At 35.8% G+C, this 24,460-nt stretch overlaps 1 protein-coding gene across 8 annotated transcripts in view; it reads right to left on the reverse strand.

Annotated features, from left to right (window-relative positions):
- The window catches only part of LOC149566692 (nuclear pore complex protein NUP160-like), a 199,004-nt gene that overhangs the window by 155,527 nt on the left and 19,017 nt on the right, over window positions 1–24,460 (reverse strand). For 3 of the 8 annotated variants that reach the window (XM_089820008.1, XM_089820007.1, XM_089820014.1), the window contains exons 4-5: window positions 10,663–10,726; window positions 8,798–8,955 (exon numbers count right to left, since the gene is read on the reverse strand). The exons of 2 other annotated variants lie outside the window; for them this stretch is intronic. In XM_089820008.1, coding sequence (XP_089676134.1) covers window positions 8,798–8,955; window positions 10,663–10,726 — 222 coding nt within the window. The remainder of the gene's footprint in view (window positions 1–8,797; window positions 8,956–10,662; window positions 10,727–24,460) is intronic. 3 more of the 8 variants (XM_089820013.1, XM_089820012.1, XM_089820015.1) reach the window with 1 other exon arrangement.

Consider the following 24,460-nt stretch of genomic DNA (forward strand, 5'->3'; position numbering starts at 1 on the left):
CTATATAAATTTAATAATCAAGAAGGGGCGATTTTCTTTCAGAGGATGTGACAAGTGCTCGGTCAAAATTACAGCCATGTAAAAATATTAATATATTCTTAAGTTAATGGCTTATAAGTTATCCATTTTAACTTTTGATTTTGTAATTTAGCATTAAAGTTGTACTTGTAAATGAGACTAAATGTTTTTCTTTTCCTTTATTCAAATAGATGGTGGAAAATGTTTGGGCCCTAAATCCCAAATCTTCAAAACATTGCCATTCTTATTTTGAGTCAACCAAGCAACACTTCCAAATGTGAGTGTGATTGGTCCATGTTTGAGCACATCCACTCGAAGAGGCGAAATAGGTTGTTTGAGCAAAGGTTAAATGATCATTCCAAAGTCAAAGTGGTTCATTAAGGCTACCGATACAATCTTGATTAAGGAGGACCTCGACTAGGTTGACCAACTGGATATAGAAACCCTATGGCAAAGGAGGACAGAGCATGCTCCGACACACGTACGCACGCACGCACAGTCACATGCCGTGTTGATGTTGTTCATGAGTCCACCTCACATACGAGGGCTATGGCTACTCAATCCTCTAAGATCTACCGTAAGCGTATTTGAAGCAGGCAAGCAAGATACTCAAAGGTTGCGGCCGATCTAGAGGATGAAGATGAGGCTTGAGCTAGAGCTTGAGCAGATAGACTTAGTTTTTTGTTTAAAGTGTTATTGTTTACACTTTACAATTACACATGTTTCATCGATCATACTTAGTTTTTTGTTTACAGTGTTATTGTTTACACTTTACAGTTACACATACGTTTCATGGATCTTACATACATTTATGATTTGATGCCATTGGTTTTATGGATTTTACATACATTTATGATTTGACAACATTTATAATTCTATATATCTATGTCATATGATCCTATGTTTTCCATTTATTTCAGCTACAATTTACACTTACGCATGTGATGGATTTATCATTTATGTTGCTTATTTATGTATGTTAGCTTGTATTTGATATATTGTATTGTTTTTAAGTTATATTCAATAAAATGTGCATGAAATTAGTTTTAAATAGTGAAAATCTCTAAATTTCAAGGGTTTTTCTAATTTTGACGAATCGTAGCCGAGTGACGAGAAGAGTCAGCCTCACCAAGACCGAGCCGAGTCTGAGTTTGGGAACTATGATACGTATTATACTAAAGGATGGGAGTTAATGTATGCTCATCATTGTTTCGTTGGTTGCTAAGTAATGCAAGGAGAGGCGAAACCACAAAAGATAATATTGTCTTATTTGCTACATGGAAGGAATATAATTGCTCTTCGTTAATTCACAAGGACCACCTTTGAAAAATGACAAGCATTTTGAATCTACTACCACATTGACCATAAGGTAGGTTCCACCTAAAGTTGCTATTTTGCAAAACACCAAACAAGACATAAAGAAATGGTTACAATTTAGCGAGGGGATCTAAGGTCACTTTTATATTACAAGACCAAACATATAAAGGGGGCATGACAATTGCAAAATAGCGATAAGACACTACATCAACAGACGTGATAAAAGCTAAAACGTATTGTTGCAAATCAGAGGAGATGATAAAGGAAGGTGGCAAATAGCTAGTTGAGCTCATATTTCGAGGAGCAACTTGAGTCATAATTTTGCACAAAAGAATTAAATGAGACAAGATATGAGCATTTATATGAGATATAGTGACAAACTTTTCATTAAAAGTTGAACAAGGAACAAGAGAAGCTTTGCGAAAAGAACAATCAAAATTTTGTGAGCGAAGATCGCCAAGAAGCTAAAATTTTGACATGTCAAAGCTAACAATAGAGAATGAAATTGAGTGAAAATTGCAAATCTAACAAACATTTCAGAAAATCCAGTTTTCAGGTGCAATTAAAATCTTACATCCATACAGGGTCTTTTTGCTAACTTACTGGATCATGTTCAGTTCCAAGTTTGAAATTCGAGAACTAGTTCGCAAGTTCGTCAAAATTTTGGAAAGCAGTTTAGGTTCATTAGTACAAAAACATGTAAAAATTATATATATATATATATATATATATATATATATATATGTATATATATATATATATATACATATATATGTATATATATATATACATATATATGTATATATATATGTACATATGTATGTATATATATACATACATATGTATATATATACATACATATGTATATATATACATACATATGTATATATATACATACATATGTATATGTATATATATACATACATATGTATATATATACATACATATGTATATATATACATACATATGTACATATATATATATATATACATATATATGTATATATATATATACATATACATACATACATATTTATGAAGCATGCATTAAGATAAGAATGTAGCATAGTAATATAAACACATTTATATAACAAAAATACCATAAACTTTAATCATAGTGATCATACCATCATATAGTTTAATTAACAAGTTCAACATAAAGATTCAAAACATTGTAGGTTCTCTCTTAGAGCCCTTCTAGCTAAAACAGGAGTGCCCATTGCTCTGGCTATATTTGTGATTGCTTCTGATGGTAATCTTTTACTTGTTGAGAGAAATGACTAATGGAATGAAAATCTATGATCCTTCTCATCCCAAAAAGGTTAAACTCTTGAATATTCAATTTGCTGATAATACTACATTTTTGGTGATTCTAGAGCAATGAAAATTTGAGAACCTAATGTGCAAGCTTAATGGTGCAAAAAGATTTCCAAGAGCAAGTCTATGTTGCTCAGTTGTAATTGTTCACCTCTTGGCTAGTTTAAGAAGTTTGAGCTGAATTAAAAGGGTTCCAACATGCGAGATACATTAGCATCCCATTTGCTATCAATCTTTCCCTTAAATCAATGTGGGATTGGATTAAGTTAAAATTAATATTAAATCTCCAAATGGAATAGACACTATCTCTCCTTAGTTTATAGAAAGCAAGTTTGTCAAAAAAATTATGTTCTCTTATTTCCTATACCAAGCGTATGGCTACTTTGCAATAGTCAAGTTAATGAAATTCAAAAAAGAATCAAGAAATTCCTTTGGTTTGACGACAATTAACAGCATGGTCTGTCCGGGTTCAAACTCGTTTCAAACCCATTTGAACCCACAGTCAAAAACTCGCACCTTGCCCAAACCAGACCCGAACTTCAAACCAGTTCGAAAATCTGTTGGTCTGAGGGGTGTAAGGACGAACCCTGGTAACTTAGTCTTTTTAAGTAGTCAACCAAGTCGAAATACAAAAGATAGGTAGTTTATCAACTAATTATTCTATTAGTTGTTTTAAAAAAAGTTTTTAATTTTAAAAAAGATTAGTCTCTTTTCACCCTAAAGGGGCGTGGGAACTATTCAACCACATATATGTGGTGTAATATGTAATACAGAAAGGTCGAGATTACAGGGTAACATCGTTCATATCATACAATCAGCAACATATACTTTCTTCTAGTTGTAATCAAAATTAAAGAAATAGAAGTAGAAACAAGACAACCAAGAAGTTAGAAGGTATGAAGTAATTAGTAAGTGAATCAATCTAGTTCAAGAGTAAATGTTATTTTGAAATGGAGATAAGGATTAAGATACAAGTAGGATATATTAAGTCTACTATAAAAAGTGTCAACTAGAAGATTCAGTTGGTGAGAAGGTGTACCCGCCTAGGTCCTATATGGCCTAAAGTGTAGGAGAGTTTAACTACATTTTTGGTTAATCTCATTCGTTTGCCAAGTCACTTCGAAAGTTTAAGAACAGAGCTTGTTATACTCTTAGAACTTTCCAATATGTTGTTTTGGGAACCAACGCGATGAAATCAATCAAGATTCACCTTTCGGCAGATTCGCAACAGTTATAGGTATTGATTCGGCTTGCAGAAGCTACAGAACATATTTTGGACAGATCTATGAAGATTGGGTTCATATCTACCAATCGTACACATTCCTCTACACAAGGGTTCATGATAAATCATTTCGATACACATTGAGATTGTTGGACTTCTGGGACTTCATGAAGTGAGTGTTGGACTTTTGGGCATGTTGATTCTTGTTTTGGTGTTTTAGTTATCTCATTTTGAATAAATGAATGTTATTTATAATAAATCAGAACTTTGGTTGTCATATCAGTCACCTTTATATTTGCATACCATACCTAGCGAAGTTCAAACTACTGTTGGCATTGAAACTCAAACCAAAACTCATTGAAAACAACACAAAAACATCTTCAATGAGCAACCAAACAAATCAGAAAAAAAAATCACATCTTGGAGGGGCTCTTCCAAGCTATCCAATGTCTCATGTCTCGTAGTGTCTCATAAAAACCTGAGATCCATCCCCAGTGAACTTTAGGAGTTACTTTCTTTCCACATCCATACGCATTGGAAGAAGTGCCATTTTTTTCCTTTTGTGTTGGACCTATTTGAAGTGCTTTGCTCTGTACAATTTGGTGATTGTCCTGCAGTCAAGGGCCACATACACGTTGGTTCTTTAGCATCCTCTACACTTCAATTATCGTGAGGATCCTTTTTGCACTCTGGTTATCCTGATGGTTATTTCTACAATTCTTCCATCCAAGGATCTAGCTCAAATCTTCCAATTCTTAGCTCTACTATTAAGATTAATAGGTTGTGATTATGGCATATCATTCACAAATGCTTTGATTAATTCATGTCCAGGGTCTCTTTCTTCACAGTGCTCTTCAACAAGGTGGTTTGTTATCATTTCTCCCCTTCTTGGTAGCAACATGTAATTCATCTGACTCACAAGGTTGGGCCAACTTTAGATCCCAACAACTACATGTTCATCATGGTTGCGCACAAATTCTCAAAACTCTACACCACCTTGTTACACATTATTCTTTCTAGGGAGTTGGATCATTGTCATTCTTGAGCTAGGTGACAGGCTAGTTTCCAAGCAGACTATCCGACCATGGACCATTATTGAAGTGATTCAACACCGCCCTGCGAAGGTCTTTTGTTGCTTTGTGGACTTTCACAAAGAACTTGACTTCGTCCTTTGAGCGGCTCTCTTTCAATTACTTTAACGATATGAGGAATCTTGAGACTCTCCTAACAACCATCACGACAGACTATCCGACCATGGACCATTATTGAAGTGATTCAACACCGCCCTGCGAAGGTCTTTTGTTGCTTTGTGGACTTTCACAAAGAACTTGACTTCGTCCTTTGAGCGGCTCTCTTTCAAGTACTTTAACGATATGAGGAATCTTGAGACTCTCCTAACAACCATCACGAGATCATATGAGCATGTGGTGGGCAAATTCAAGACTCCGTAGGGTTTATCAAACCCTATCTAGAGCAACATAAGGGTGAAGCAAGTTTGCCCTCTTTCCTCTACCAACAGCACCATTAGGGTGAAGCAAAGTTGCCCTCTCTTCGGGGTGTGGAGGTTGGGATCTATTCTTACACATACCTAGGGGTCAAATTCTCTAGACCCCGTTTCAGCATGAGACCTACCAGGCAACCCTGCATCAACGAGGGGTATGTTTCCCTCTCTCTACTTGAGAAATAGTGCTCTTAGCATCACTTTCAAGACACCACATTCACGATAACTCTCTTAGACATCTTGATCTGGCTGGCACGCTCTATGGTTATATGGTTTGAGGGCCCTCGCTTTTCGAGTCAAACTGGGTTCAGTGGAGAGGGTCCAGACATTTCTTCTCAGAGGCATCATGAGGTGCCATCGGCCCACTCCTCTCAGTATCATTTTGGTTGAGTTTGAGGCCCATCCCTTCAAAAGGGGAGCCATGTTCGACCAGGTGTGGTTCCTCCATCATCTTTGAGGTTTTGCTAATTCAACTACAGGACATCACAGATTGTCTTACCTGGCTCATTGCTCCTCTGAGGTGATTATGGGCATTGACTAATGGTCAAGCCATGTTGGTATGCCCAGACTTCTGCTCTTCTGTGTTCAATGGGGATTGAGATTGACTACCTTCCTCCTTTTAGTTTTCAATGCTCTTTGGATTCCCCTGCCCTCTCCTTGCCTCCCGACAGGAGTTAAATGGGCACGTCAGGATGGACCACTACAAGCAGTCTATATTTACAACATGGGTTAAGCCCGCAGTAGGGCTTCGTTTGCGAATGGCCTTCTATTCAAAGCACATTATTGATATATATGATCTAGTCATTGTGCATCCTTCGGCGTCCTACCTTTCTCAACTTTGACGCACACAATCTACATCTCTTTAAGCTTAATTAGGGTAGGGTCACATCAACCTCATATCAAGACAAACCACCAGATTGATAAAGGATCGTATTTGTCAACCATGTGACATGGGGAAGGTTAAGTCTAAGACACTTTATTTTTTGTTGCCCCATCTACTGCAAGATCAAAGAAAGTTTTTATTACCTATTTAGAGAGTGTTGGTCTCTCCTGTCCTTTTTTAGTTATACAGATCAATGTTGACTTGCACTATATATCTAGGAGGGCACGAGACTTCAGGTTATAACCTAGCAACTTCAATTCCCATTGAGGTAGTGCAAAAATCAGCTCATTAACTCATTCTTCTCCTTGGACTCTCCAGCTTAGGACACCAAGGTATCGATCGATCCCCCTACTCCTAGAGACACCAGGTTCGTACAACCTCCGAGGCGTTATGTATAGCAGCAACCCTCCACATCCACAAGCTCCTAGAGACAGCCTAGGGCCTCTCATCTCCCTAAACCTTATCCTTCGATTTTGGGCTCCTTCTCAATGGCAAGTACAGACTAGCTTTTTGTTGGCTTTTGCTTCCACTCTTTGCTTTGGGCTTTGTTTTGTTTTGCTCTTTCCCTGAGCACCATTTGGTGTTCTCGTTGCTCGCTAGTCTTTTGTTGTATTCTTACAATCCCTTAGACCCTGTTTGTGGTCTCTTGTTGGACTTTAATAAAATTATCTTAAACTTGTTCTTCATCGTTGAATGTTATTCATACAAAAAACTTCCCTTCTTGGTCTATAGCGTCTTGGCATGTTTTGACAAGGAGCGATAAATGTCTATCAATTTCTTCCCACTTGCTCTCCATACATCGTGTAGATTCTTCACAGGATACGTACCTTTCTTCCAACCTACAAATATGAGTGACATTGTTGCATTCACTTCATTCTTAAGTAGAGCTTGGACTTGGGAATGGTCTAACTAGATTTGCCTTGATGTTTCTCATTGTTCTGCAATCCATAGAGATCATCTCATTGCTTGATCTTCACCATCTTGTGATCTCTTCTTACCTTTCTTATGACATAAGGGAATAAATCTTTCAAATTTGACCCAATTTCATTTTAGGCAAATGCAGCAAATGTTTACAGCAATATCTGATAAATTTAATAAATTAATTAATAATAGAGATGAGAATACATTTCAACCAGCATATCCTTTGCTTGACAAAACAGTAAATTTATAAGACTCGATGGTTGACGAGATGAACAAATCTATCAACCAACTAACGCTTTAAACTACCTTATACTTTTAATACCCAAAGTCAACCATTAATACATTGTCAGGCAACAAACATTATCAACCATAATATCAGACATATTCTACACTGACCATAGAGCTCAACATGCAAACCTCATAGGACAATGGATAGGAAGGGAAGTCAAATTTACCTATGTATTTAGCCATCTTCTCCATGTGGATCCTAATTTTTTATGACAATTATATTGTTAGAGAAAGCAACACAAAGATATATGATATGATTGTCTTCCTTAGATTTCATTTGTAATATAACATGCAAGCCGGCCATTTATTAGGATATTTTATACTCATCTGAGGAAGCTGAAAGTTGAGATTTAGCTCTGTGCATTAAAGCCAAAATTACTTGAGCTTAAACAGGTAAATTATTTGCCTCTTTGGATCAAAAGTGGAAATGTTAACCTTTATAGATTTAAAGAGATTTTTGTATTATTGTGAAGTAAAATGATGCAAGTCTCATGTTCTTTGGTGTGGTAGAAAATGAAATTTTTTCAAACAGCCTAGCAGTAACATGAGGAAGGCAGCACATTCATTCCAACACTGCATAAGCCTCATTTTCATGGTGGAAACAAAGTCTTCAAACAACTAAGTATGCATCTCTTGTATGAAAACAGTGAACAGAGACATAAGATTTGATGAAAGAGGTTCCAGAAAAAGCAAAATGAAAAAAGCCTTAGCCTTTGATACCAAGCAACTGAAACAAAACGATTTTAACAGTCCCCAGTTTATGGGGAATAAAACGTGCAATTCTCATATTCCTGAGGTATATGATGGCCAGTCTCAATGAGCCATTGCTAAAGGAAATCATCAGGGAACTCAAAATCCACAAAAACAATTATAATGAAATTAATAACTAACATAATATTCTATTCTATCTCAGATATTCATATGACAAACTTTAAACCCATGTGCAACCATAAGATATGCAACTTGGTCACAACTATTATCTTGGATTTCTCCACAGAGCATCTTGATAAACTAGATGCAACTGTAAAGTATGAAACTCAATGGCAACCCTAGGCTGATACTGTCAACTTTTGTTTACCGTGCCTTGCATGGAATGTAGCTACATACCATATAGATAAGAACACAACAAAAACTCTTTTTCGGAAGAGACAAATTCATTTTCTGATTTAAACTAGCTAAGACTTCTTTGTTCTAACAATCTCCATCATTCATTACAGAACAAAGCAACTGACAAAAAACTTCAAAATATGTACCTCCTGCAATTTTCTTACTTATTCAATCTATCAATTGTACTCTACAAAACTGAGCAGATATTGTAAAACATGATGTACCTGACAACTCAGAAGAGCCCAAAAAATGAATGAAAATTCTTGATCGATTAAACAGATCCCATATACGTAGATTTCCATCATCATGGAGAGCAAACAGCAACCTTTTCCCATGTATTTCTGATGTTGCTAAACTCTTAATCATACCAAGAGTCTTTCCCCTTCAAAATGCATGGAAAAAGAAAAAAAAATATTACCCACGACACCTGAAAAAAAAATTTAAGTCCTCTAGAATCTGCTTAATGCATAAGTACAGAATTATTTCATTGCACTGAACAAAACTATTGATTGTAATTAAAAGAAGGCGTAGAAACCTGAAAGCTATATCAGTGCAAAGCTATCCTTCACAATTGCTATGGAAGGCCAAAAATAATAAACTAAATAACCAGTAGATAAATCTTTTGTGCCTAATTTTGCCAGATGTGCTGAATTCATAGCCCAGCAATAATAAAAGGAAATTAATCAACAAGGCTTGTCAGCTGTATCTTTACAGCCCTCTTAACTTGTACTCACTCATGCAAATAAAGACACACCCTTACTCTGCAAATTAGCAGGCATTGGTCTAAAATGTGTCTTTTCCACCAATAAATAATAAATTGAAGAAAAAGAATACACTTGAGGCCATATATACAGGACTTTGTGAGTCCCAAGCCGAGACAGGCCTCCAAAGTCTTTTTGCCTCTGGACTCTGACTCAGTCGAGTCAAGCCTAGTCCTTGACTCAGCTGACTCGCGAAGTCCCGTCGCCTGGACTCGTCATGGCAGTCAGCCTGAAAGAGGCAAAAAAAACATTTTTTTAATGTTTGGTTTGAGCTTTTTTTGCTTTATTGGCTTCTCTAAAACCTCAAAGGATTGTTCCTTCAATTACAAACACGAGAGATAAAAGGCTTAGAAAAGAATATTGAGGGCGGCGAGAGAAGGTGGCTGCAGAAACTTCCATGACCTGTCTTACATGTACATGTAGGAAGGTTGTGGGGTCGACCGGTCACTGATATAGGCTACTTTGACCCTTAGTCTTCTAGGATCTAGCTTTTATTTGATTTATGTTTTAAACTTTTGATTCTATAGATTTCATATTCCATGTATATTGTAGATGTTTGACAGTGACACTATTTATATTTCTAGTGTGTTATTTACTTCGACTTATTTCCTTCAGAAATTTGCATTTATACTTGTGATCAATGTAAACTTGTATATGGGTGCAATGTAGCTTATACTTATCTCAATTATTGTGTTGTTGATGTTAATTGATTAAATGATGCATTAAAAAAGTTTTAAATTCTTAAAAATCTTTGAATTTCTTAGAGTTTTCAATTTGCCATGTCTGGATGCTGAGCCTGAGTCCAAGTCAAAAATCAGCTTGCTGAGTCCAAGTCTTGTAATTATGCTTGAGAAGAAAACATCTTTTAGCCACAATATTTTGCCATAAAAAGTGTATTAAGGGAGCACAGCGTAAGTTTAGAAGCGTTTAAATACCAGAATTAACTATTGATATTCCCTTAGTGATCAAATGTTTACCAAAGTACCCAGCAATCACAATATGCTACCAAAGAAATTTAACAACCATCTTTGCTACCTTATTGTCTAAGACTCCAAAACTACTGTATGCAGTTTTCACAGTTCACCATGAAGAAATCACAAGTTTAGGCAATTTAAACAAATATATAGGGAGACCACAATACTTCATAGGCAATTCTTAAATTATATATCACTAATTTTTGCATAGATTAACCACTGATAACAATTCTGATTCAGTTCTAAAAAGAAAAGCATTCAGGATCAAATTACAGCACTAAACTGAATACATTTATAAATACAGGGCAACAAGCCAAAGACTTTAAACTCTCAAATTAAACCAACTATGCGTACCTAGAAACAAGCCCCCATAAACGTCCCAATCCACCATCTCCATCTTTCAACTCAAAGTAACAATCTAAAAAGCATGAAAATTCGTAAATACAAATGACACTCAAAGGGTAAAACTACGGTGCATGCAATTTCATAGAATCAAAAAGATACATGATCCCACAAACTATTCTATGTTAGCTGATTTTTTTTCCATTTCACTTAACAATACACACGGCAACAAAAAGCAGAAACTTGATTGATGCAATTTGCACGGGCACGATATGCAATGAAATAAATCAAAAACTTCCAATCCATCATACTTGCTATTCTCACAGAGAATCCTTCTATATAAAAGCTATTTAACTGAAAATATACTAAACTATGATATTGCTATCAGGATTTAACAATGTGATTTTTGAGTCAAACTCATTGACCCATGTTTCATGAGTAGTGATTCAACATGAATCCATCTCTCATGAGAATAAATGGAACACTTAGCACTCACTGGATCTAGGTGATGCTCACAAGGGTGAAGCACCAGGACTTCCCGGAGGTCACCCATCCCAGTACTACTCCAACCTGGGCGCGCTTAACTACAGAGTTTCCTCCATGGTTAAACCCAAAGCTTGCAACCACATTGACTTGCTGTGGAAATTATCTCCTACTTATCTATATGCTAAACATTATCTTTCTGAAACAATTATTTAATTCCTAAAAGGATGTCTCTAAGTATCAATTACATAGAGGAGGCTTTCAGCCATAAACCCTTAATTACCAAGTAGATTCCAGGCAATTTTATACGAGGTCACTGGTGATGTGGAGTGTTAAGAAGGACCAACTTATGGAAGATGATAGTTGTCATTAAATATTCATAGTGCTCTTCATCAGCTTCAGCAAAGTGTTTTGTGTTTTATAATTCTAGACTAAGTTACGGATTCGGATGCGGATTCCGAAGCTGATTCTGGAAGCGGATACGGGATGCGGGGATTTTTTTATTTTTTGGATGCGGATGCGGGAGGAAACGTATATATATATATATATATATATATATAATATTAACATATGCAACGAAATGCAAGAAAGATACAAAAACAAATCATTTGATAAAGCATAATATGACTATGAATCTATGATACTTAACAGTTAATTGAACCCTTAAACAAAATTCAAGATATTTCAAAATTCATATGATATTCATATATCAATATCAATATGTGCTTGTCCAACATTAGCGTTTAGTCTTGACTCTTAAACAATAAGTTCAAATAGGTCATGTTCAAGATTCCAACAAAATAAAATTTAAAAACATGGTAAATGATTGAAGTCTGAAGATTCAATCAATCAGAGTCTGGCTCTGAATCATAGGGATTTGCAAGAAAATCCACATTCTCATTGTCATCTCCAACTGCTGAAAGATCATTTGAACCAAGCATGGTTCCACTTATGCTAGATGCACCACGTGCCACGCTAACATCATCACCGTCTCCAACTGTAACAAGATCATTAAGTGTTGCATCCAAATCTGCACACTCAGGGGCTACATCCCAAAGCTTTGTTGCCCCTTCCTTGTAATGATCATTCTTACGTGACAAAAGACGCAAGTTGGTGTGGACAAAGACCAAGTCCTCAGCTTTCTTGGAGCCTAACCGGTTGCGCTTCACCGAATGGATAAAGGAGTATGTACTCCAATTCCTTTCAGCAGCAGAAGAACTAGCAACCTATATTGTTGTCACAAAACATACAAATGAAAAGCAAATTAATTTTATAGAATGTGTGAAACACTAAATTCTACAATGCAAGTGTAAACATAAAATTTTAAAACAAATTTACAAAACAAAATAAAAAACTTACTTGTGATAGGACTTTGATTGCAAGAGGTTGAAGATGCTTGAAAGGTTGACCATACATGTACCACCATGTGATAGCTCCCATTCTATTTTGGTCCTTTAGTGCAAATGGAGAATGCTTTAACCCCGAAGCAAACAACCCAAATTCTTCCCTCACTTTTTCATGCATTTCTTCCAGTGGGAAGAGTCTTGAAAGGGCTTTGTGGCACCCCTCAGCAACCTCCTCATCCGCAAATGGTGCAACTCTATCCGGCATACCAACTATCTCCTCACTATAGTACCTAGGAGATAAGGCATATGCAAGGAGGTGCAATGGGGTAGTCATCTTATTCCAGCGATGGTTGATAATTGCTTGCACTTGTTTGCATAAGGCTTCACATTGTGTGGGGTCACTCTCATGTGCTTGTATAGAATGTTTTACCTTCTCAACCATGGTGTCCATGCCATCATACACATCCTCTAAGCAAGGTGTATCTGTATCAGCAAAACGGAGCATAGTCATGATGGGCTCGGTGAAATCCAATACATATGCCACACGAGCCCACCAACTCTCATTCAAGATCAAATTCCTGATCCTTTGTGCTCTTTCTGAATTTGAGATCTTCCATACACCCCATTGATGACCGATGACCATTTGACTTAATGCATCTTTTACCTTGAGGAGTCGTCTCATAACGATTGTATGAGATGCAAAACGGGTCTCAGCAACCTAAGCAAGTTAACAATATGTCAATTGACAATATAATTATAAATTTTAATTTTTAAATAAATTACAAAACCATGAAACTTAGTAATTTAAAAAAATTAATTTACCTTCAGCAACTCCAATTTGGAGTATGTTCTAAAAATGGATTGTGACATGTGGTGGTTGGTCACAAACATCTGTATGTCCTCCCCCTCTTCATATATTTTCTTCACCTAATCTACTTCAGTGCCAATCCTCTGCATGATCAAGTTAAGGGAGTGAACAGTGCATGGAGTCCAAAAAATATGGTCATACCGACTCTCAACTAAAGCACCTACACCCCTGCAATTTTTGGCATTGTCAATGACCACCTGTACCACATTCTCACTACCCACCATCTCAATGGCCTCAATGAGAATTCTAGAAATGAATTCCAAATCCTTCACTTGCCCTTCACAATCAATGGCCTTCAAAAACATTGCCCCTTTGGGGGAAATTGCAATCACATTAATCAGTGGCCGGATTCTTGTATCCTTCCAACCATCTGACACAATAGTTAGACCCGAAGTTTTCCACGATTTTTTGATTGGTTGAAGGTCTCTCTCTATATGTGCCCTCTCTTGTTGCAATAAAGTTGTACGCACCTTTTCATAGCCCGAGCTTGTGTAGTCAGCTGGTGATTCTTTGATTGCTGCCACCATTTCCTTCCAATATGGTGATCTCACCAAGTTGAAAGAAAGCCCATTCGCATAGAGGCAATGTGCAATAGCTTCATCAGCGCGGTCTCGTGCCCCCATTTTAAATGCAGTGTCCAATGGGCCTCTTTTACGGGTTGAAATTTCCACTTCTTCCTCATCCTCTTCTGACACAGGTACCTGCAAGAATGGGTGTTGGGAGGATGCCATTGGTTTTGTGGGTGTCTTTGGCTTGCTCTTTGAGGAAGGACCTTGATAGTAGCTTTTTTTTGATCTATTGATCAATGCATCAGCAGCTTCTTGTTCTCTTACAAATGAAAGTATTTCCGCGCTAGTCATCCCAGTACCATTTTTGCCTTTGCACATTCCAAATCCTTTGCCAGCAGGGCCCATAAAATGAAGCTTCACTCGAGAATATGAGCTATTGAAAGGTTTTCCTTTGTTACTTTGACAATAATTGCACTTCCAATAGTATGAGCCACCTCCTGAAACCTGTGATATCCGTGTTGTATGTCTCCACAAAGGAGAACCTACATCAATTTTGAAATTATCAATCCCTTCCCCTCCTTGGCCCCCCACTGAACTTTGACTAGCACTACCACCGGTATCCATTCTTGTCTAGTTTTTTGCAACCTATTTTATAAGAAAATAAATAAATTTTAATTAGTTCCTAACAATGATGAACATCAATGATCATGCATACAAGTGGAAAGAAGTGAGAAAAACTACTAAAATAGATACCCGAAGTTGCTTCTACATATCTTTCAAAAAAAAAATTTGAAAAAAAACTTTAAAAAAATCTTCAAGAACCTAAAAAAATCATCAAAAACTCAAAAAAATTCATCTAAATACTCAAGAAAAGGATTGATCACTTACCTTGAATGGTTTAAACTTCTTTGAGAAAGCTATCTCTCCCTCTTCGATCGATCCTCTTCGAAAATGCTGAACTTAGCTTCACAATGAAGGAGTGGCTATAGGTGCAAACAAAACTCTAAAATGACTCTTGTGAATGCTTCTATGTTGTCTTCTAGGGTCGTTTTAGGGTTTTATTGTGAAAAAATGCTTTAAAAAATGCTTTTAGTCACATGTTGTTTCATTGTTTTAAGTTAAAATATACTTTATTTAATTAGTTTTCCGCCTAACTCCCGCGGATGCATCCGGATGCTCCCGGATTCCCTGCGGATGCTGCCCGGAAGCCACCCACAGGCATCCGGAGGCTTCCCGCATCCGTCTGTATCGGATGCGGAAGCCAGGGAGCAGGGCCACAAATCGGTATCAGAGATTCTAGAAATAGTAGGTTTGCTTCTAAAAACCCATACCACATTAAAACTCAGTGAGTGCAAGAATAATTATTAATTTGCATTGAACTAGACCACTAAGCTTCATGTGCAATGAGGAGGCCAAAATAATGGTGATAGCAAAGGTATGGTAAATTGTTTATACCTCCAAGCCCTAGATTAGATTTATACATATTTGATTCAGAAACATCTGCGATAGACAATAGCAGAAGAAAAGAGACTATTAATGAGACCAGGGTCCCCCAGAAAATCTCGTCAACAAGGATTCCCAACAAAAAGTCTATTTAAAGGGAAGAATGCTGAAAGGATGGATTCTTTTGTTTATGTCTTGCAACACTTCCTAAAATTGTTTGTTGGAAAAAAGTTAAAACATTTGGATATAGATATGGTATCCTAGAAGAGTTTTTTAGACATGGTTCATAAATGCTTAATGTTTCTTTCAAGGATCGCAAAATGGCTCAAATGGTTATTTAGGCATCTAGATTCCATGCTACCACAGGAATTCTCCATTTAAGGTGGTTCGTTGGTACACAAGCATTGATTTATCAACTTTGAGGAAAAAATAATATAATTTTGTTCGGTGTTACAGAATTTTAAAACTGTAACATGGTGCTTGCTGCTTCATTTTTTAAGGAAAACTGCCAAGGGCTGATAATATGAAAAAGATCATTGCATATGGTATGTATGAATAATTATTCACAATCTTATAATAGAAATCTGCCAGATATTTTGGACTTCTGTCTGAAGCAGGCTTAATTATTTTGAAGAATTCATACCCTTGTGCTTACTGTAACCAAAAAGGCCACATATTGTATTATTATTTCCATTAAAAAGACATGGATTGAATAAATATATATCCTTATATAGTTGGCAAATCTTTTAATTCAGGTTCTCCAAATTTAGGACAGGAACAACAAGCAGAGGGAAAATTTGGTAGAACTGACAAACTTTATACTGATTAAAGGCGAAGCAACCAACGGGACCATATCTCTATTATGATATAATTGGTAAAATACTTGCTTGATATTAACAAAGACCGAGAGGTCTATATATACAAAAGAAGGAAACAATTGTAAATTATAGAAACTTTCTATTATAGCTGAAATAAAATAAACAGTTCTCTACAGCCTATCTAAATATTAGAATTTAGAAACATTCTAATATTTATGATAGATTACAAACAGAAAACCATTAACTAATAATAGAAGCTTATCTATTATTCTAATACCCCCCCTATATGATTAATCTATTCACAACAGCAAGCAATTCTCTGAATTTGACAAATTTATCAAGACCAAAAAGCTTGGTGAGAATGTGTGCAGTCTGATCCGCTAGAGGAACATACTGCAAATCTATTGCCTCATCTGTCGTATGCAGTGACCGTAAACATCCACAAGCTTGCTTAGTTCATGGAATACTGGATTCTGTGCTAATTTGGTAATGCCTTCATTATAAACAAAGTAGTCGGTCCTGTTGGTAACATATGCATATCCCCAAGCATCTGACGAAGCCAAACGGCTTCACAACCTACCTTGACTGTCCCTCCGTATTCAATCTCTGTAGAGAGAGAAACTTGCCTGTTGCTTCTTACTGGTAAAAGTTGTTGTCCTGCATTTTGTCACTACAAAATGCAAGTAACAGTACGAAACTTTTTCAAACTAGTTTCGCATCTCTCTAAGTTGAATTTGATATTCAATTGCTTAATGTTTATCGATCAATCAACTCCAATTCATATATCAAATTGTTTTACTGAAGGCTTTTGTCAAGCCTTTTTAGTTTTTTTGTCTGTCAAGCCTATACTTACTTGATTTTTGAGGTCTTCATCATCTTTTTCTTTGCTTTTGAGTGTGTGTTTGTTGGTTTTTAGTCTTTTGGTCTTGCTCAAGTCATAATTTTGGTTTCCCCTTTGATTTGATCTAACCTAGAGCATAATTGAAGTTGTTAGTCAAGAGATATGGTTGTTTTAGTGCCCAAAAAGTGGACTTTTTTTATGCAACAGCCCGAATTAAAAATATCATGTTATATTTTTAATTTGACATTCCCTTTTTGAAAAATATAATTTAAATCCACTTCATATTATGTTTTTAAGTTACTTTACCATTTAAATTTTCACTTAAAGTAACTATAGTAAACTTTATGTTATATTTTTAAGTTGAGTTTACTTTTTAATTTTAAACTTAAGTTACTATATTAACTATATAGTTCAATTTAATTTTTAGCATTTAAAACAAATGCTCTAGTAAATATTACTTTTTAAATGATATTTACATGTTATATTATTAATATAATATGTAAATATAATTTATGTCCCACTTAAGTAATACTTTAATGAATTTAAATTGACATGTGTTTATTAAAATCACTTAAAATCATCAAAAGTGGGCATTTTAATTGTCATTACATGTTAAATCCATCAAAAGTGGACCTTTTACATGTCATTGCATATAAAATTCAACTTAGAAACATATGTCCATCAAAAGTGGACCTTTTCCATGTTTTTGCACAATTAAGTCATCAAAAGTAGACCTTTTGATGCCATTGCATCTAACTCACTTGAAATGTGCAATAACATTAAAAAGGTGAGTTTTATAACTTAAATGTGCTATTGCATCTAAAAAGTGAGTTTTCACTTAAAATATGCAATCAACCCAAAAAGGTGAGTTTTCAAACCAAATGCATATTTTAAAACATGCCATGCCTCCCAAAAGGTGTGCTTTGCACTATGGAGGGATTTTTAAACATGCAATGGACATCAAAAGGTGTGATTTTCACCTTATGCATATTTTAAAACATGCTATGGGCACCAAAAGGTGCATTTTGCACTAAATTTCATGTTGTTGCCCTCAGGAAACCCGTTTTGGGAAAAACACATGCAAAGAGACTCCAAGAACCTGATTTTGAAGATTGTTGGAGATTTACTTCATGGTTTTCACGAAATTTTCTCTACTAGGGTAGTTTTTGCTTAGCCATGGGTTTTCAAGCAATGAAAATCGATTTATCTTGCTAAAAAACGTTTTTCCAAACTCCTTCCAAGGGCACATTTTTGGGAAAATCTTCAAAATACATCATTTTCAACTCATGTTTTTGCCCCAAGAGGAATTGATTTTGCATTTTGTGGAGTTTACATTGCATCTTGGTACACGTTTTCAACTTTGGAGGCCAAAACATTTTATTTCCATGCCTTAAGGAATCGTGTTTTTTAACAAAAACGTCCCATGTGCATGTAATCCAAAAAAGTTGGGATTTAGAGAAAGAATAGGACATGTTTTGGCATCTACCATTTAAAATGCCTCATTTGCTGCCTTCTCCATTTTGAATTTGCAAGGTTTGAAAGAATTTAAGTGTTTTTGAAGAAATTTTCAACTTTAGAGCATCTTTTTCCATCATTTTTGGCATCTAAATCTTTTGTAAGTAGACATTTTCTTTCTTGTTGTTTAATTTGTGTTTATCTTGCTGATTTTATGCACATTATTGCTTGATGATTGCCACTTGTTGAAATTGATACCATGGAAAGTGCATTTTTCCTTTAAAAAGAATGAAATTGTTCATTTTCATGTTTTTGGTTTTTCCCCTAACTCCAAATTCAAATTTGTGTGCTGAAGTGCTTTGCACATTGACATGTTTGTCATTTACCAAAGGTACATTTTTCTTTTGAAGTTTTTGTGTTTTGTGTGATTGCTTTCCTATTCTCTCCACATAGGAGAAGTTACAAGTTCTTTCCCAAGTACTTGTTTTTGTTTCATTTCATGCTAAAGCGTCAACACATTCCATTTTCATCTTCCATGTTGCAACACTTCGCATCTCATCCGACAAATGCTATTACATGTTTTCCATCTCGTTCACCATTCGCACGTGCATGTAATCTCATTTTCCACTTTCATTTTCACTCATCTCACTTTCTGTATTCACTCGCACAACATGATTACACAAAAAGCCTTACATGTAATTACATCTCAAAACCCCGTTTTTGACTTACAGTCACTTTTTGAGAAGTCAAAAAATGTCATTTTCATGTAATTTGACTTTACCTTTTGTAATGACCCTCCTCAAATCTGCTCTCAAAAAATGCTGATAAAAGCTCAAGGAATTTCATCAAACAATTCACGTGCAAGGTACATATGACTGATATAGTATTTCAGCTTGCTTTAAATGACTCTTTCTTCAATTTGCATCAATGAGAATCTTGTGCTAGAAGACTCAAAATGGACTACACAATGACCTAACATGAGTGTGCAACTAATTTTGACAATATTCAGTGCATATATATGATCTAAGCATGAGAAATGAACACCTACAGCCAACTAGCATTTTTACAAACAGTTGGTATGCAAACTAACTAGCTGATAAATAATGATATTGAATTGCTTAAATGACACCAGCAACTATTATATTCTTAATTGCAATGAAATTTCTAATACAATGCTGATGAAATATGGCCAAGACTTTTGGCATTTACATGCATTAAAAAAAAAAATAATGTTGGTATAATGCACACCTACAGTTGAAACTTATACACTTAAAAAGCAATACTAAAAAAGGAACCTGGTTGTAGATGGCTGTAATAATTTTCTTCAATGCTGCCCCTTCTGCTTTGCTATTTCCGATTTGCTTTTTCGAACTGCTTTTTCGGATCTGCTTTTTCGGATTGCATTTTTCGGATTGCTTTTTCGGACTGCTTTTTTCGGACTGCTTTTTTGGCTTGCCTTTTCGGTTCTGCTTTTTCAGACTGCTTTTTTCGGACTGCTTTTTCGGCCTGCTTTTTCGGTTCTGATTTTTTTTTAAATCAAATCTCTGTCCAAACTGAATATGCCAATGAAGATCAACATGAAATAGCTGAGTACCACTTCCAATGTGCAACCCTTCAAAAGGTCTTTCACTTTCTCAGTTATGCAATCTCTTGAGAGGTATCGTTCTCAAGAATTATGCTGAATATTTGCAAACTATCAAGCTCCACAAATGCTCATAGAAGATGTAGTCGAGTTACCAAATCCTGTATATGCAAATGAGAGGCCAAGCCCTCTATTTATTCACTTTTCTAAGAAGTTACTAAGAACTTCTAGAAGCATCTATTATAAAATCTCATTATAATGCACTTTTATAATTAAATAGCTTTATTAAATAAAAAGTGCAACTCAACTTAGAATTATAACATGTAGGCTCCATATGATAAAATATAAATAAAATAATATCTCAAAGAGCATTATAAGCCATCCAAATACCAAATAAATGCCAAAATGACTCTCTCATCACTCCCATCTGCCTACGAGAGTCTATAATAGGCAAATCCACGAACAATGCCATGTCGTACTAAAAAGGGGACATTACACCTTTTAACCAAAGATGACTATAGAGCTCATTTTCCCTCTTCCACTTTTCATTTCCATCTCTTCATATGTACTCACCTCTCCATGAGCAAATACATGTTTTTCCATTTTCCCCATATTTTCATGCTTCGCATCTCATCCATTCTCTGCACTTATATGTAAAAGTTCATCCTCCATCCACCTTCGCACCTCATCTCATCCTTCATCCCTTGTTACATGTTGCACTTACATGTAATTCGTTTTACATGCAATAACATCTTGAAAACCCTAAGTCACATTTGAAAATCAGCAATCTCCCTTTGCACGCATTCCCATGCATTCCACCTTCACACATTTTCATTTCATTTCATATTCATTTCCATCTTCTACCTTCATAACACTTCATTCCGCATTCTGTTTAAATTCACATTTCATCTCCATTCATTACGTACATATATGATTTCTTTTTGAGATCATTTCATCGGATCTAATAAGTCTCCAATCCGTTTTCAAACCTTTGTTGTTGATCAAGAATCAACTTGTATAGTGATTTCCTCTAATGATGTGTCTATATTTTGGGATTTTTGTGTTGCAGCATAAGCACAAGAAATGCCCTCACCATCAAAATCCAAAGGCAAGATGAAGTATCAATTTGATAAAGAGTTTGGCTTATGCAACTCCATCATCAATTGCATTTGTTCTTGATAACATGCTGGACACAAAGATCGGTCATGTGGATGTGACTAATTTTCTGCAAAGTAGAAACTTTTGTTGGCCATGAGATGAAACGCATCATAAGAAGTCACACTCACTTGGCGTCTACATTTCCTATAGCTACCATGGAACCTGATTTCGTTCTTGGATGTGCAAGACACTTCAGCCCAAAATCGAAAACAATCAAGGATGCTAACGGCGAGGTTGTCATTAGTCTTGATCCTGAGGTCATTGAGCAAATTTTCAAGGTACCACATAATGCAGAGTGTACAGATCCAACTAAAGACTCATCTTTGGCAAGCTAAAATTAGAAGAAAAGTGATTATTAGAAATATGCTAAACAATACGGGTTAGACAATAAAAGGAATAAGTTCTCATGATGGCCAAAGACCGTCCATCGGTTTAATTTCAAACAAGAATACAAAGATCTTATCATCCTTCTCAACAGATTCTGCTGTCTCAAAAATTCTACTAATTTCGAGCCATGAATGTACAAATTCGTCTTCCAAATTATCAAAAACAAAGAACACATCTTTTGGGGAGAGTTAATTAACATTGCACTTTGCCAGCAATTGCTCAACATAAGAACTTCAGTGCCTTTTTACATGAACTCCTACCTTGTCTACATTGCTGCTGCTATGGGATCTTTCTCTAGTCTCTTAACCAAAGGAGATTGTCTTCAGATTCCAATTTGGGATTATTATGACCAGATCACTCTGGCTAATAGTAAATTTCATTACAGAAGAGTCCAAGATGCTTTCTTTGGGCATTTCCAGTGCTTGTTCGATAAACAGTTATCCATCAAGAGGGTATTTGATGCAGCCTAGGAAAAGGCGAATCAATATGGTTGTATTTTCATTCAGTTTCCAACATTTACATACTTGAGAGTTGGGTATTTTAAAGGCGAATTGTATACCTTACCTAGCTATGCTATTAATAGAATCATCTTGATGGAGTTAGCCAAACAACTCATGGAAGTACAATAGGCTTGGTTTTGGTATCACTTCTACCAAACCCTTGGCAATTGGTAACTATTCAATCAACTCTGTGCACAAAGCAAAAAATTTGTAAGCAGAGTTGCAATTGATCACCTTGAAGAAGTTCAAAACCAGATTCGACTTTGATTATGGACAAATGAATTCTCAAATCAAGAGAGCTTACATGCATGTTCATCGTATTGAGGAAATCTGGATTGATATGAGAACAGAGCTAGATATAATGAAGATGGACTACTGCAAATTAAGTTTGCAGTAGATAATCGATCTTAACATGTTGGAGATTCCTTCAGATTTCCAAGTTGAAGATGACGGCAACATCCTTGATCCAGAATTTCATCGAGCCAGTTTTGATAAAAGGTGCCTTTTTACTATTTAATGGCAACAGAAAGAAAGTACATCTATCCTAGATAGATTTCAATCCATATTGACAAACACCAATAAGTAGCTAAAAATTAAAGGCCTCAAAAGAGTTAATCCTATGTTGGGTTTGGATTGCAGAAGATTTGACCCAGGAAAGAAGTCACAACTGGAAATTACAGGGAAAGATGGTGTTTCTTCTTCTGATGCGAAGAATTCCATCAAATTCAAGTTAAAGGGCAAAAAGGAACATAAGTCATCTCAGATTCCAGAATCAGATGAAGAAAACACAGAAGAATCGAAGGAAGAATTGGAGATAGAATCAGATGAAGAGGATGAAGACGAAGAAGGGGAAGTCATGATCATATCTCCCCCAAGGCCTGTACAAACTCATGCATCATTTATACATGAAGCACCCTTTCTAGATGAAGTAGATGATGATGTGGATTCATTCTCCATTGTTCTCACACCTTCTATTCCAGTTTTGGAAGTCAATACAATGGCTCTTCCTATTTCTTCTATCGCTCCTCTCATTTTGGCGAGTGAACAATATGAACACTTGGGAAATGTGTTTGAGATTTTTCCAACTCTTACAAGTGGTCAAGTTTCCCAACTTGATACATCTTTGACGGATTTTAAGTTTTTTATGATGGTGTCCTCTCATCATGCACCCATGAATTCAGCTGTGCAGACTAAATCTTGTTTAGTCACAACGGAAATACAAAATGCCAATGGTCTCCACTGTACTTGGTTCTACGGATGAATGTTTCAACTTGTTTGCATGGTTGAGCAGAATAACAACAAAGAGAAGAAAAGTGGTTGTACCTCATTAGTGGACAAACCTGTTGAAGAACTTACTCATTCTAATTACAAGTTCACTAAGGTTCAAATCAAGAAATAGTCATGTCTAAGTTGTTTACAAGATGCTCAAGATGCATTAGCTAATGTATCAAAAAGCAATCAAGAGATATGGGAGAAGAAAAATCAACTCAAAAAAGACGTTTCTCGCAAGAACGAGGTCATCCGCAACAATCTTCTCAAAGTATTATTGTTATGTCTTAGATATCCAAAGAAAGAAAGTTGATTGAATCCACCGAGTCTTGGATAGGCGAAATCATCTCTAAAGGAGTTTGAGCCATTATGGAAACATTTGAAGTTCTTAGGAATGTCAAAGAGATGAATGAAATTGAGTGAAACTTAGTCTCTTCTTTGTCTCGAGAAGCAAATGATTTGAAGGAAATTCTCAATGATTAGGATAAAGTTGCAAAATTTGATCTAGATGCCTTGGTCTCATGTGACATTCTTCCATCATGTGAAATGTTTTTCAAATTTCAAGGACTTATAGGCTCCAAAGAGGAAACATTGAGGAAGTTGATTACAAAGTTGCAAGCAGCCCTTGGAGATTGTCAAGTAGTTGAAACAAGTGCTAATTGCGATTTGAAACAATTGGGATGCCAAGTTCTTGATGAATCTGGTAATCTCATTGCAGTTGAAAGGGTTAGTTCAGAATATACAATCAGGATCAATGCTGATGTGGATTCTGAAGACTATGGTTCGCACGCAATGAACAAGTTTGTCTTGTATAAATCCTCGACAAAGCACTTGTTAGATTCTTTGGCAACAAATTCCAAGGTTGTGCAATCAGCGTATGCAGATGCAATGAGGATTGAAGTCATCTCAAAGACAATGGAAATTGTTGATCTTCCTACAGTACGTGATGTCATTGTCAAGTTCAAGGCACTGAAAACAATCTTTAAGATTGTTATTTTTGTTTTTATTTATGTTTATAAGTCTAAGAGGATGCATTGCATGAAAACATGTAATTACATGTAATGCGAGTTGCATGTGCATGTAAAGATGTAATGTGAGTTGCATGTGTAGTTGCATGTAACCCTATAATTTCTCTTCAAGTTAGACTAGGT

This window comes from Cupressus sempervirens, chromosome 3 (assembly GCF_028749045.1).
Source record: "Cupressus sempervirens isolate cs-2001-9-10 chromosome 3, ASM2874904v1, whole genome shotgun sequence".
Taxonomy (NCBI): Eukaryota; Viridiplantae; Streptophyta; class Pinopsida; order Cupressales; family Cupressaceae; genus Cupressus; species Cupressus sempervirens.